We start from the raw sequence: 15598 nt of genomic DNA on the forward strand, positions 1-15598 counted from the left end.
GTTAGACAATCAGTAAGAGGCAGAGCCCGTCCTCAAAACCAGCTCTTTTCAACCCTCCTCAACATTTCACCTTGACTCCACCCATATGTTCTTGTTCTCAGACCTTTGGTCAACCCAAGAAAATCCTTCCCCATCCTTCTCTGAACTCCCATCAATTGCTCTATGCTTTCTGTCAGAGCCCCGGCAAGTCCTCTTTTCTCTAACATCCCTTTATAAAATTCACATCTGGGAGTTTCTCCAACATATACATTTTCCCATTCTAGATGAAATAACTTAAGTTATTATTAAATAGTACATGATACCATAATACTCCTATGCATGTGCTTTTAATAAGTCCATTTGCATTCTATATGATTCCTAACAATGGTAACAAAGTTATAGACAAATGTAGTGAATTTAAGGATTTACAGATCATTTACAGATTTATTAGTATAGTCTTTAGAGCAAATAATAAAGGAAAATAGTTTGCCTGGTTCACAAAGCACTATTTCAGTTTAATTGTGAGCCCTCACTAGTCACAACCAATATGATAGAAGATTTTGAAGATGCTTTTTCTAAGTATTTTATAAATTTTGATAAGTAACACCGTAAACTTAAGATTAAAATAGTTCTCAGGACTTCCCTGGCAGTCCAATGGTTAAGACTCCCCCTTCCAATACAGGGGGTGAAGGTTCGATGCTTGATCAGGGAAGCTGAGATCCCATGTGCTTCGGGGCAAAAAAAACAAAACATAAAACAGAAGCAATATTGTAACAAATTCAATAAAGACTTTTAAAAAGTTCCACATTAAAAAAAATCTTTAAACATAAAATAAAATAGTTCTCAAAGATCCTTGCTAGGGATTATTAAAAAGCACTGAGAAAATGAATTTAAAGGAGGCTGAATATTAATTTTTTAATAATTATTTTTAGGACATGCTGATAAAAATGGTCTTAACTGGTTTTGGGGATGAAGTCAGAAACAGGATAATCATAATCAGCAGAAATTGAATCAAATGTTCTTCAACAATGAGTGGGTTTCTGACAGAAGTGAAGAATACAGCACATTTTAAGTTAATCCATAAAATATCTTCACATATATTATTTATCAACACCGAAGACATTTTTTAAGACACGAACATAATTTAGCCTGGTGGCAGTTGGGAAGGCAGATGTTTCTTAATGGGCTGACACTCAATGCAATCATTACTTGTCCAGTGGATTACATGTGACACATGTCCCAGCCCTGTCTGGTCCTTTTGAATTACTCATAAACTAGCTTTTTTGAGTGCTTCATATGCTTCCAACTTTATTTTGCAATTAAAAAAACATAAGCATGCTGCAAATGAGAAGTACATTTTATATTTCCAAATAATCCTGGGCAAAAAACCCACTCATTGTCTTTTTCTAATAATTTCACTCCATAATTTTTGCCAATTTTCCTACACTGGTTTGCTCTGGGGGAGACAAAAGGCAGAGAGGCAGAATCTATCCCTGTGTTTATTTCTTGACATTGACTTATAAACTGCCCAGGGTATGTCCTCCCTTTCTTATTTAGAACGTTCCTTAAGGAACATGTGGAGGGGAACTTCCTGGTGGCGCAGTGGTTAAGAATCCACCTGCCGATGCAGGGGACACAGGTTTGAGCCCTGGTCCGGGAAGATCCCACATGCCATAGAGCAACTAAGCCCATGCCCCACAACTACTGAGCCTGTGCTCTAGAGCCCGCAAGCCACAACTACTGAGCCTGCATGCCACAACTACTGAAGCCCGCATGCCTAGAGCCCGTGCTCCGCAACAAGAGAAGCCACCGCAATGAGAAGCCTGCACACTCCAATGAAGAGGAGCTCACCGCAACTAGAGAAAGCCCACGGGCAGCAACGAAGACCCAACACAGCCAAAAATAAATAAATAAAATAAATAAATTAATAAAAACAAAAAAACCCCCAAACATATGGAGAAATAAAACTTTTAGTCAATTTTTTTGAAACAGGTTTTGCATATTGCTATATCCCTGTGACTTGGTAAATATCAGCATATTTGTACTGTGTTAAGGCTGAATCAATCAGAAATCCCCAAAAAAATCATTACCAGTCAAATAATTCCAGTCTGTGGTGGGAGGGAATTAGTTAAACTTGGTTAAAATCAATCAGGTTCAGTCCTTTGAGTTAATTATTCAGTTAATCCTGCCAAAGTAGTGAATCTGGTAAACCACTGTTTCATAGGGAGAGTTTAACAGGTATAGCTTAAAAATGCTAATATTTGTTTTCATGAACTTTATGACTGCCCCATACCAGGCTCTGGCTTAGCTTTTTAACTACACAATCTTATAAAACCCCTCAACAGTATTGTGAATTAGAGGGTGACATTCCCATTTCACCAACGAGTAAACTGAGACTTAGAAAGGAAGGGAAGCTTGCCCAGTGACAGACAGAGAGCAAATGGCTGAGCTGTGGTTGAAGCCTTTGGCTGTCGGGCTCCAAACTTTTTGCCATTTTCTTTTAATCTTTTGTATTCTTTTATATGTAACGTGCAAGGATTAGAACAAGAGTATAAAAGTGAAGCACTAAGTGTCCATCATTGCATGAATGGATAAAGAAGATGTGGCACATATATACAATGGAATATTACTCAGCCATAAAAAGAAATGAAATTGAGTTATTTGTAGTGAGGTGGATGGACCTAGAGTCTGTCATACACAGTGAAGTAAGTCAGAAAGAGAAAAACAAAAACTGTATGCTAACACATAAATATGGAATCTAAGGGGAAAAAAAAGGGTCATGAAGAACCTAGGGGCAAGACGGGAATAAAGACACAGACCTACTAGAGAATGGACTTGAGGATAAGGGGAGGGGGAAGGGTAAGCTGTGACAAAGTGAGAGAGTGGCATGGACATATATACACTACCAAACGTAAAATACATAGCTAGTGGGAAGCAGCCACATAGCACAGGGAGATCAGCTCGGTGCTTTGTGACCACCTAGAGCAGGGATAGGGAGGGTGGGAGGGAGGGAGACACAAAAGGGAAGAGATATGGGGATATATGTATATGTATAACTGATTCACTTTGTTATAAAGCAGAAACTAACACACCATTGTAAAGCAATTGTACCCCAATAAAGATGTTAAAAAAAAAAAAGTGAAGCACCGTGGCAGGGGTGCCTCTCCCTCCACCTGGTGCCACCATCACAGCCCTTCCCTAGTCTCGCTGAGGCAGGCTGAAGATGAAAATATATACACATATATTTAATCTCCAGGGAACTGTGATATGTCCCCCCTGACTCAAAACACAGCTCACCACAAAAGAGGCTAGAAGCACTGAGCCTTCCAGTGTAAATTTTCCCACTTAGTCAAAGGCTTAGCCCATCTCTTCTCTAAGCCCAAGCCCTACCCCCTTGAGCAATCCTGTAGCCCAAGTAACTCTTAGGTCCTATACTCTGAAGCAGTGCATTGTTTCTAGATTCATCTCCTTTCTACACCTTCAAGGATTTTAAGACTCTCTCAGGAATTTGCAGAATCTTGGGGAACTACGACCAGGTATGTTATGAAACAAAATTCCAGGATGCCCCAAATCCTCAAGCATGGTAAAAAGTAAGAAGGGAAGCAAAATGAAGCTTCCCTTCATTTTGGGGTTGGGAAAGCAACGTGGTTCTGTTTTTATACTTAATACTTATGCTGGTCATTCCTGAAACAGCAAATGTGGCTTGCTGACAGTTTTCTGTCTGAACACCACTGACTGTGACTTGGAATGACTAGCGCCTACATGTCAGTCGTGCAAATCACAGGCTCTGTTTGTCTTTTGTTGATGGGTTTAGGTGTTTATGCATGTCAGGGTTCCCACAATCCGTTGCTAAAACAAATTGTTATACTCTGTTTAATGATTTCCCCATTCCTCTTTACTATCAAATCCAATCACAAGTACAGCAAAAGAGGAACCAAATATATGCTGCTCATTTGAGTCTACAAGTAGAAGCAAATACCCACTAGTGGAAGCGTGCTTTGCTCAGAGCTTACTCATTAAAAGAAAGGCTAGATGTGTAAAACTCAGATTAATTATCCCCAAATGACTGGCTGAGGTTAAATAAAATACAGGCTCATTAACATTCAACCATGTTGCTTAGAGAAGAGAGGATGGGAAAGAAAGATTAGATGAGAAGCCTCTTTTCAGTTTTGAGTTGAGTTTTTCAAGGATGAATTTGTCCTATACTCCAAACCAAATTCTGCGTGAACAAGCAGACTCTAGTGACAGAGTCCTTGGGTTCAAATTCTAGTTTATGAGCTGTGTAACTTGGGCAAATTACTTAACGTCTCTGGGCCTCAGTTTCTTTATCTGTAAAATAAAGATAGTGATGCTGAGAACCTAAAAAATGGGAGAAAATATTTGCAAATGATGCAACCAACAAGCATTTAATTTCCAAAATATACAAACAGCTCACGCAACTCAAACAGCTCCTGCAACAAAAAAAACAAACAACCCAATCGAAAAATGGGCAGAAGACCTAAATAGACATTTATCCAAAGAAGAAATACAGATGACCAATAGGCACATGAAAAGATGCTCAATATTGCTGATTATTAGAGAAATGCAAATCAAAACTACAATGTGGTATCACCTCAAACCAGTCAGAATGGACTTCATTACAAAGTCTAAAAATAACAAACATTGGTGAGGGTGTGGTGAAAAGGGAACCCTCCTACAATGTTGGTGGGAATGTACGTTGGTGCAGCCACTGTGGAAAACAGTATGGAGGTTCCTCATAAAACTAAAAATAGAACTACCATATGATTCAGCAATTCCACTCCTGGACATATATCCAGACAAAACTATAATTCAAAAATATACATGCACCCCAATGTTCATAGCAGTACTATTCATAATAGCCAACACATGGAAACAACTTAAATGTCCATTGACAGATGAATGGGTAAAGAAGATGTGGTACATATACACAATGAAATATTATGCAGCCATAAAAAAGAATGAAATAATGCCATTTGCAGCAACAAGGATGGACCTAGAGATTATCATACTAAGTGAAGTAAGTCGGAAGGAGAAAGACAAATACCATATGATATCACTTCTATGTGGAATCTCAAATATGACACAAATGGACCTATCTATGAAACAGTAACAGAATCACAGACATAGATAACAGACTGGTGGTTGCCAAGAGAAAGGAGAGGTGGGGAGGGATGGATTGGGAGTTTGGGACTAGCGGATGCAAACTATTATATAGGATGGATAAACAACAAGGTCCCACTGTATAACACAGAGAATTATATTCAATACTCTATGATAAACCATAATGGAAAAAAATATAAAAAAGAATATATCACAGCAAGATCCTTTTTGACCCACCTCCTAGAGAAATGGAAAAAAAACCAAAAAATATACAAATGGGATGTAATGAAACATAAAAACTTTTGTACAGAAAAGGAAGCCATAAACAAGACCAAAAGACAACCCTCGGAATGGGTGAAAATATATGCAAATGAAGCAACTCACAAAGGATTAATCTCCAAGCAGCTCAGGCAGCTCAATATCAAAAAAACAAACAACCCAATCAAAAAATGGGCAGAAGATCTAAATAGACATTTCTCCAGAGAAAATATACAGATTGCTAATAGACACATGAAAGAATGCTCAACATCATTAATCATTAGAGAAATGCAAATCAAAACTACAATGAGATATCATATCACATGGGTCAGAGTGGCCATAATCAAAAAATCGACACACAATAAATGCTGGAGAGGGTGTGGAGAAAAGGGAACCCTCTTGCACTGTTGGTGGGAATGTAAATTGACTCCACAGCCACTATGGAGAAGAGTATGGAGGTTCCTTAAAAAACTACAAATAGAACTACCATATGACCCAGCAATCCCACTACTGGGCATATACCCTGACAAAACCATAATTCAAAAAGAGTCATGTACCAAAATGTTCATTGCAGCTCTATTTACAATAGCCCGGAGATGGAAACAACCTAAGTGTCCAACATTGGATGAATGGATAAGGAAGATGTGGCACATATATACAATGGAATATTACTGAACCATAAAAGGAAATGAAATTGAGCTATTTGTAATGAGGTGGATGGACCTAGAGTCTGTCATACAGAGTGAAGTCAGTCAGAAAGAGAAAGACAAATACCGTATGCTAACACATATATATGGAATTTAAGAAAAAAAATGTCATGAAGAATGTAGGGGTAAGACAGGAATAAAAACACAGACCTACTAGAGAATGGACTTGAGGATATGGGGAGGGGGAAGGGTAAGCTGTGACAAAGCGAGAGAGAGGCATGGACATATATACACTACTAAACGTAAGGTAGATAGATAGTGGGAAGCAGCCGCATAGCACAGCAAGATCAGCTCCATGCTTTGTGACCACCTGGAGAGCTGGGATAGGGAAGGTGGGAGGGAGGGAGACGCAAGAGGGAAGGGATATGGGAACAGATGTATATGTATAACTGATTCACCTTGTTATAAAGCAGAAACTAACACACCATTGTAAAGCAATTATACTCCAATAAAGATGTAAAAAAAAAGAAAAAAGTTTATAGAACTCTCCTCAGTACTCTGTAATAACGTATATGGGAACAGAATCTAAAAAACAGCGGATATATGTATAACTGATTCACTTTGCTGTACACCTGAAACTAACACAGCATTGTAAATCAACTACACTCCAATAAAAATCAATTAACAAAAATTGGCGGAAGAGGTGAACAGACATTTTTCCAAAGAAGACATAACAGTTGGCCAACAGGCACATGAAAAGATGCTCAACATCCCTAACGTCAGAGAAATACAAATCAAACCACCATGAGATACCACCTCACACCTGTAAGAACACCTAACATCAAAACGACCACAAATAACGAATGTTGGCTAGGTTGTGAAATAAAGGGAACCCCCGTACACTGTTGGTGGGAATGTGAATTGGTGCAGCCACTGTGGAAAACAGTGTGGAGGTTCCTCAAAAAACTAAATAGAACTACCATTTGATACAGCAGTTCCACTCCTGGGTATATATCCAAAGAAAACAAAAACACTACTTTGAAAAGATACATGCGGCTGAATGTTCATGGCAGCATTATTTATGACAGCCAAAATATGGAAACAACCTAAGTGTCCATCAACAGATGAACAGTTAAAGAAGATGTGATGTGATATATATATGCATGTGTGTGTCTGTGTGTATGTATATACTCAGCCATAGAAAAAGAGTGAAATTTTGTCATTTACAACAACATGGATAGACTTGTAGGGTATTATGCATAGTGAAATAAGTCAGACAGAGAAAGACAAATACTGCTATGTTATCACTTAAACATGGAATCCAGAAAATAAAACAAACTAGTGAATATAACAAAAAAGAAACAGATTCACAGATATAGAGAACAAACTAGTGGTTACAAGTGGGGAGAGGCAAGATAGGGGTAAGAGATGAAGAGGTATAAACTACTATGTTTAAAGTAATTAAGCTACAAGGATATATTGTACAACACAGGGAATACAGCCAATATTTATTTTTTGGCCGTACCGCGCAGCACTCGGGGATCTTAGTTCCCTGAACAGGGACTGAACCCGGGCCCCCTGCAGTGGAAGCATGGAGTCTTAACCACTGGACCTCCAGGCAAGGGCCCATAGCCAATATTTTATAATAACTATAAATGGAGTATAATCTTTAGGAATTGTTCATCATTATGTTGTACACCTGAAACATAACACTGTAACTCCATTATACCTCAATTTTTAAAAAACTAAAAAAAACCCCCACAATGAGATATCACTTCATACCGGTTAGAATGGCTTTTATCAAAAGGCAAGAAATTAAAAGTGTTGGCGAGTACGTGGAGAAAAGTGAGCCTTCATGCGGTGTCGGTGGGAATGTAAACTGGCACAGCCACTATGGAGAACAGTATGAAGATTCCTTAGAAATTCAGGAATAGAACTACCATATGATCCAGCTATCCCACTTCTGAGTATTTATCCAAAGTATATGAAAACACTAACTTGAAAACACTTATGCACCCTCAAGCTCATTGCAGCATTATTTACAATAGTCAAGATATAGCAACAACCGAAGTGCCCATCAACCAATAAATGAATAAAGAACATGTGAAACACAATATATACAATATAGATACAGCCATAGAAAACAAATAAAATCTTGCCATTTGCCACAGCATGGATGGACACTGAGAGTATTATGCTAAGTGAAATAAGTCAGCTAGAGAAAGCCAAATACCATATGATTTCACATAGATATGGAATAAAAAAATTTTTTTAAAAACATACAAAGTAAATGAACAAACCACACCAAACCAGAACAAACATGTAGATACAGAGAACAGAGTAGTGGCTACCAGAGGGGAAAGGATGAAATGGATAAAGAGGATCAACTCTGTGGTGACTATACAAACTAAATCTTTGTTGGTGAGCATGCTGTAGTGTGTACAGAAGTAGAAATATAATGTTGTCCATATGAAACTTATATAATGTTATAAACAAATGTTACCTCAATAAATAATAATTTTTAAAAAAGATATAAATATAGCAATGATTAAAATGACTATCTGTGGAATTTAAGCTCCAGTTATGGAGGGAAGTGAAGAACTGATAGTTTAAGTTTCACTGAAAAGATGAATTTTTCCAGAAGGGCATAAGCATTGATGGAGTTTGGATATGTAAAGGGCTAAGCTAGAAAGTTAGGAGGTAGCCACTCCTCTGAGAATAAATCTTTTAAATTGTGATTACAGAGGGGGTCACAATTTGGAGTAATTGTTACTGAGCCACGTTCATTTGCCTCACACACAGAAAGCCCAAATCTGAGATAGAGAGGTTTGCAGCAGAGAAAGAGTTTATTCACATGGCAGTCAAGCAAGGAGAAAGGAGAACAAATCTCAGATCCATCTCCCCAAAGGCCAGGGGCTAGGGATGTTTACTGAATAAAGAATTAGGGTGGCCTGAGGTGCAGGGAGTGTGGGGAAAGGTGACTGGAAATAAGAAAAAGATGAGGTCGGGACTTCCCTGGTGGCGCAGTGGTTAAGAACCCGCCTACCAAAAAAAAAAAAAAAAAGAAAAAAAAAAGAATCGGCCTACCAATGCAGGGGAAATGGGTTCAAGCCCTAGACTGGGAAGATCCCACATGCCTCAGAGCAACTAAGCCCTTGAGCCACAAGTACTGAGCCTGCACTCTAGAGCCTGCGTGCCACAACTACTGAGCCCGTTTGCCACAACTGCTGAAGCCCACGCTCCTAGTGTCCGTGTTCCACAACAAGAGAAGCCACCGCAATGAGAGGCCTGCACACTGCAACGAAGAGAAGCCCCCGCTCACTGCAAATAGAGAAAGCCCACATGCAGCAACGAAGACCCAACGCACCCAAAAATAAATAAATAAAATAAATAAATAAAATTTTAAAAAAAGATGTATCGTTATTCTCGGCAGGTGCAACTAAGCTACATGCTTCTTCAGAGGATGCATGTTCAGAAAATGGCGACATTAGCATATTCTTAGGGTGGAGGTTTCGGCCCTCTGACATCAAATGGCCACCGATCAGACACTCTCGCATGCCCGAGGGGAGAGTCGGTTGTCCCAACCAGTCTTAACCAGCTGAAGTTCAAACTGGACAACTGACTCCAAGTTCCAAAAAAACAACTCGCGCAAACACCATAACACTGTTACATCAGAGGTACTTATCTATAGGGGTCGTGAAGAGGCCTTGTAACTTACTGTTTAGGCTACATGATGCTTGGAGGATATGCAAGTTTTTGTAAAAACAGTTAAAGTGAGCTTGACCAGTGAAGGCAGTCTACAGTTTACTATTTACTAATTAAGTTATAGTCTAATGGATGTAACTGATGACTACCATATAAGTTTCATAATGACAAGGTAAAGAGTGTGAGTCAATGAGGTAGGAGGGAGGACAAAATTACTGAAGAGGAAGAGAACTGAGAAGCCAAGGTGTGGGGGCAGGAGGGATCCATGACAATATTAAACTCACCATAAATTACAGCAGGTATGGAGTGAGTGAGAATTACAGTGAATCAAGTGCTAAAGTCTTCAAAGGCTGTGATAGAGACATTTGCTACACATACATTTGATAAGTGACTGGTAGTAGTATGACTGAACCCCAATGTCTTTAAACAATATTTTGTTTATTTACAGAATGTGGTAATACTATGAAGGCCATAGAGAGAGGGATGAGATAGAGAGTAAGTGAAGAAACCATTCCAAACAAAATGGTCAGAAATGCCCTTTTCAAGAAAGTGCCCTCAGAGTTGGTCTTTGAAGAAGGAACCAGCGCTGCAAAAAGTTGGAGGAAAAGTTGAAACCTAATTTTTTTAAGTAAAAAAAAATAGAAGATGGGAATATTTCAAAGAATTAAATATAATATTGGCTAATAAGCATATGAAAAAAATGATCCACCTTGACTGGCAATCAGAAATGCAAAATGAAAACACAATGATGTAGCATTTTACTACACCAGGTTGGAAAACAGTTAATAGTCTATCAATAAGAAATGTTTACAAGGATGTAATGAAATGGAAACATACTCTGCTCACAGGAGTTTAAACTGTGAAAAATAGTTTGGGAAAAAAAAAGAGGAAGGAGTTACCTATTAACATTTTTTAAATTTTTAAAATAATTTTTAAATGTATTTGTTTGTTTATTTATTTATCTATTTATTTTTGGCTGTGTCTGGTCTTCGGTGCTGCATGCTGGCTTTTATCTAGTTGAGGCCAGCAGGGGCTACTCTTGGTTGCAGTGCATGGGCTTCTCATTGCAGTGGCTTCTCTTGTTGCAGAGCACAGGCTCTAGGCACAAGGGCTTCAGTAGTTTTGCTGCTCTGCAGCATGTGGGGTCTTCCCAGATCAGGGACCAAACCCGTGTCCCCTGCATTGGCAGGCAGATTCTTAACCACTGCGTCACCAGGGATGTCCCTACCTATTAACTTGAAAACACACACACAGGACCAATTAGTAATTCACTCTTAGGTGTATGCAATAAATGTATGAGTTAAGAGTTCATGATTTAAAACCAGAGAAGTCTGCATTGGATGCCTATATCTAACACAAACTTGGTACATACTTAATTCTTGAAACCTCACTTGACCACTCTGAGCTTCAGGTGTTGTGAAAAGTAAAAAAGATCATTTTTTTTCCAAAGAGGGCAGGAAGAAACTTTTGCAGGTCATAGATACTTTTATGGTATTGATTGTGGTGATAGTTTCACGAGTGTATACTTATCTACAAACTCAAGTTGTTTATATTAAAAGTGTACAGCTTTGAGTACATGCCTTAACTACTGCGCCACCAGGACTTCCCTGGTGGCGCAGTACTTAAGAATCCGCCTGCCAATGCAGGGGACATGGGTTCGAGCCCTGGTCCGGGAAGATCCCACATGCCGTGGAGCAACTAAGCCCATGTGCCGTAACTACTGACCCTGCACTCTAGAGCCCAAGAACCACGACTACTGAGCCTGCGTGCCACAACTACAGAAGCCCGTATGCCTAGAGCCCGTGCTCCGCAACAAAGAGAAGCCACCGCAACGAGAAGCCTGTGCACCGCAGCGAAGACTAGCCCCCGCTCGCCTCAACTAGAGAAAGCCCGCAAGCAGCAACAAAGACCCAACGCAGCCAAAAATATATAAAAATAAAAAACTTTTTCAAAAAAATGATCAGGGCTTCCCTGGTGGTGCAGTGGTTGAGGGTCCGCCTGCCGACGCAGGGAACACGGGTTCGTGCCCCGGTCCGGGAAGATCCTGCATGCCGCGGAGCGGTTGGCCCGTGAACCATGCCCACTGAGCCAGCACGTCTGGAGCCTGTGCTCCGAAATGGGAGAGGCCACAACAGTGAGAGGCCCGCGTACCGCAAAATAAATAAATAAATAAAATAAAATAAATAAAGATCATTTTTTAAACCTCAGTAGAACGGTTGACATATAATAAATACTGAATAAAACAATTTAATTATACTAAGATTGTTTTAATTTTATAACAGCTTTTATCTTCAGGAAGCAACTGCCACAAATATTTTACTATTAAGACAGAACTTTACCTAAACATATATGAGTATTTTCCATTTACTTCTGAAATGATAGGCCAAGCATTAAAGGAATTTCATGGAACATTTAGATAGGTCCGTTTTATGTTGCCAAGGGGGTGGTCTATTTGAGCGGTTTTTTTCTCTAGAATGCCTGAAATCAAAGGAAAATATTAACCTTAAAGGTGATTAATATTTAAAGTTCCATTTTCGGTGTATCTTTTTTTCTCTAAAAATGAAGGACACGAGTATTCTGGCCCCTGTAGGACTTTAACAGTAGCTTTCTACCAACCACAGCCCCGGCTATTGGGCAGCACAGACACCGCGAGGTCTACGGGGCGGAGCCTTGGAGGGAGCGGAGCTTAGCGTGACATTTTGCGACTAGGATTCCACTGGCTTCACCTGCAACATCTTTCGCTGTCTGTTGCGTAGACGAATCGGCGTGACGAGCTGAAGATTCGAAGGCGCCAGGCCCAGCCCCGCGCTAGACGCCGTTCCCCTAGAAACCTGAACTGCAGGACCAACTGCAGGAGGCAGCCCCGGAGCTCCGAGGACTCGTCCCGTACCGCGCCGTCCTGCCGTCCCCGCATCGCGCCGCCCCGCCCCGGCTTGCCTCAGCCGTCGTCGAAACCCGTCACAGCGCGCAGGATCGAGCGCCTCCTCGCCCTCTGCCAGGCCCCGGGGGCGCCGTCCGTCGGTCGAGGTCATGGGCAGCCGGTCCCGCAGCCCCAGTGCCTACCCTGCGGACTGGTGGGGACCGCAGACCGAAGGACCCGGCCCCGCCAAGCGCCGCCGAACGGAGGAGCCCGAGGGCCCCGAGTCCGAGTCCGAGTCCGAGTCCGAGGCGGCGCCCAGCCTGGACAACCTGACGGGACCTCCGGCCGCGGACGCGCTCACTTCCGTAGTGGTCCTGCCCGCCGGCTGTGCCCTGCACCTGCCCCTAGATGACGTCGACGTGCTGCTGGAGCCCGAGCCCACGTCCGTGCTGCAAGTGTCTCTCGGAGATCACATCCTCATGCTGGTCCCCGAGGCCCTCCTGGGCTGGGGCGTGGAAGGCCCGTGGGGACAGGGCCTGCAACGGGCCGCTTTCCTGAGCGCTCCAGGGGAGTACATGGCCCTGGAGCCGGGATTCTTCTGCGCAGCTGTCCCAGAGATCGCTCGCCAAGAAGAGGTCAACAGGGAGGAAGCAGATGCCGAGCTCCTGCCGCCTGGGATGGAGGCTGAAGCCGGCTCCGTCGCTGAGCTCCGCAGCATCACCGCAAGGGTGTCGGGACCCAGCGCGCAGGGCTTTGTCCCAGAGCCCTGTCCTTGGGCGCCCAATCCTAGTCCAGAAAAGGCTCTCCTCACCACGACGACAACCTGGACATGCACCTTCTGGAGCCCTTTACGGACTCACCACTCCAACCTCTACCCCCCTCTCCTATTCCGGGTCCTCACGAGCGCCCCCAACGCCCTTATGGTCCTAAGCGCAAGGCCCAGAGATGTCTGTTCCCCGAATGAACTCCACCCCGGTACACACACACACTGGAGGCCCAATGCATTTCCCGGCGTCTTTTACACTGAATGTCCTACAACCTGGAAATTAAGCATCTCGTGGGCCAACAACTCCTTTTTCCCTCCAGACTGGCTATAGTAGCAGGAGAAGTTATGTCAGGAAAAGAAAGCAGACTCTAGACCTCAGCTTTGAAATGGAAAATCTGCCCAGGGATACCGGACAATGTGTGTTCAGACGTCGGGACTTCTTTAAACATCATTCTCAGGCCTATCCATTCCCGCTCGTTTGCATCAGTTATTTTCTCTCAAATTCTACTCTCTCCAGCACCATACCCTATTGCTACCCTATTTCTCCCCAAACCAATAAATAACTGGATTTCTCATGTTATATGTTTTCCCATGAATTTATAAAGATTTTTAGCCATGGCTTTTCTCTTTCTTGGTGTTTTGAGCTGCTCTCCTGGAAAGCTGCAAAATAGTATGATGGTTACTATACATAATTGTATGATGTTTGTTCATAGCTTCCTCTTAACCTGAGGAAGTTCTCTTCCAGTCAAGTTCACTTTTCATTATGAATAAATGCTGGATTTTATCAGATGTTTTCAGCATGTATTAGGATCACATTTCCTTTTTGAATCTGTTCCTCTGGTTATTTTGACTCAGAGACTGATGTAAAATGTTTGCATTCCTGCTATTCCACATTATCCATACCTTCTAAATTCTACCCCGAGCTTTTTCTTTTGTAAATCAAACCTCTAACTTTTAAAACATTAATTTAGGGGCCTCCCTGGTGGCGCAGTGGTTAAGAATCTGCCTGATAATGCAGGGGACACAGGCTCGAGCCCTGGTCCGGGAAGATCCCACATGCCGTGGAGCAACTAAGCCCATGAGCCACAGCTGAAGCCCGCACACCTACAGCCCATGCTTCGCCACCAGAGAAGCCACTGCAGTGAGAAGCCCGTGCACCTCAACGAAGAGTAGCCCCCGCTCACCGCAACCAGAGAAAGCCCGTGCTCAGCAACAAAGACCCAATGCAGCCAAAAATAAATAAATTTAAAAATTTAAAAATAAAACATTAATTAATTACCATATTTGTTTCACATTTTTATAAAAGAAATAAAATCTATAGGTAAAGCTGAAGACAAGATGGTTTCAGTTTTTTTAAACATCAGTACTATTTATATGTACCAACATGCTTTAACCATTTCCTCTCTACCTTTTTATTCTTATATTCCACTCTCAAAGTCTAGCCTCAATTTTCTTCTTGCTGAAGAATATACTTTAATAGTTCTTTCCACTATACCCTATGTGTAGTAAATTATCTTGGTTTTGTAAATCTCAACATGTTTTGTGTAGTACACTCTCATAGTCTTGTATATCTGAAAATTTTTATTATATATTCATTCCTAATTCTAAAGTGTTATTTAAGTACTTTAAAGACATTACTCCATTGTTCTGCCATTTTTTTTTGTTGTTGCAGGCAAGAGGTCTCTGCCAATCAAGTTGTTATTCCTTTTATATTTGATTCAGCTGTTCATTAGCACATTTTTTAATTTAATTTTATTTTTTAATTGAAGTATAGTTGATTTACATTGTTGTGCTACTTTCTGGTGTACAGCAAAGTTATATATATTTTTCCATATTCTTTTACATGGTTATGGTTTATTACAGGATATTGAATATAGTTCCCTGTGCTATACAGTAGGACCTTGTTGTTTATCTGTTTTACATTGAATACATAATAGTTTTATATCTGCTAATCCCAAACTCCTAATTTATCTCTCCCCCACCCTCTTTCCCCTTTGGTAAACATAAGGTTGTTTTCTATGTCTGTGAGTCTATTTCTGTTTTGTAAATAAGTTCATTTGTATCATATTTTAGATTCCACTTACAAGTGATATCATATGATATTTATCTTTCTTTGACTTACTTCACTTAGTATGATAATCTCTAGGTCCATCCATGTTGCTACAAATGGCATCATCTCATTCTCATTTATGGCGGAGTAGTATTCCTTTGTATAGGTATGCCACATCTTTTTATCCATTCATCTGTAGATAGACATTTAGG

At 41.0% G+C, this 15598-nt stretch overlaps 1 protein-coding gene across 1 annotated transcript; it reads left to right on the forward strand.

Annotated features, from left to right (window-relative positions):
- Positions 1–12704: 12704 nt before the first annotated feature.
- On the forward strand, positions 12705–13534 carry LOC308617820 (proline-rich protein 23C-like; the record flags this gene model as incomplete). Its single annotated transcript, XM_081235203.1, is given in 2 exon segments — positions 12705–13368; positions 13371–13534. Coding segments are annotated over 2 exon segments (792 nt in total). The 5' UTR covers positions 12705–12740.
- Between the last annotated feature and the right edge of the window lie 2064 nt (positions 13535–15598).

This window comes from Mesoplodon bidens (genome assembly GCF_964165515.1).
Source record: "Mesoplodon bidens genome assembly, chromosome: 5".
Lineage (NCBI taxonomy): Eukaryota > Metazoa > Chordata > Mammalia > Artiodactyla > Ziphiidae > Mesoplodon > Mesoplodon bidens.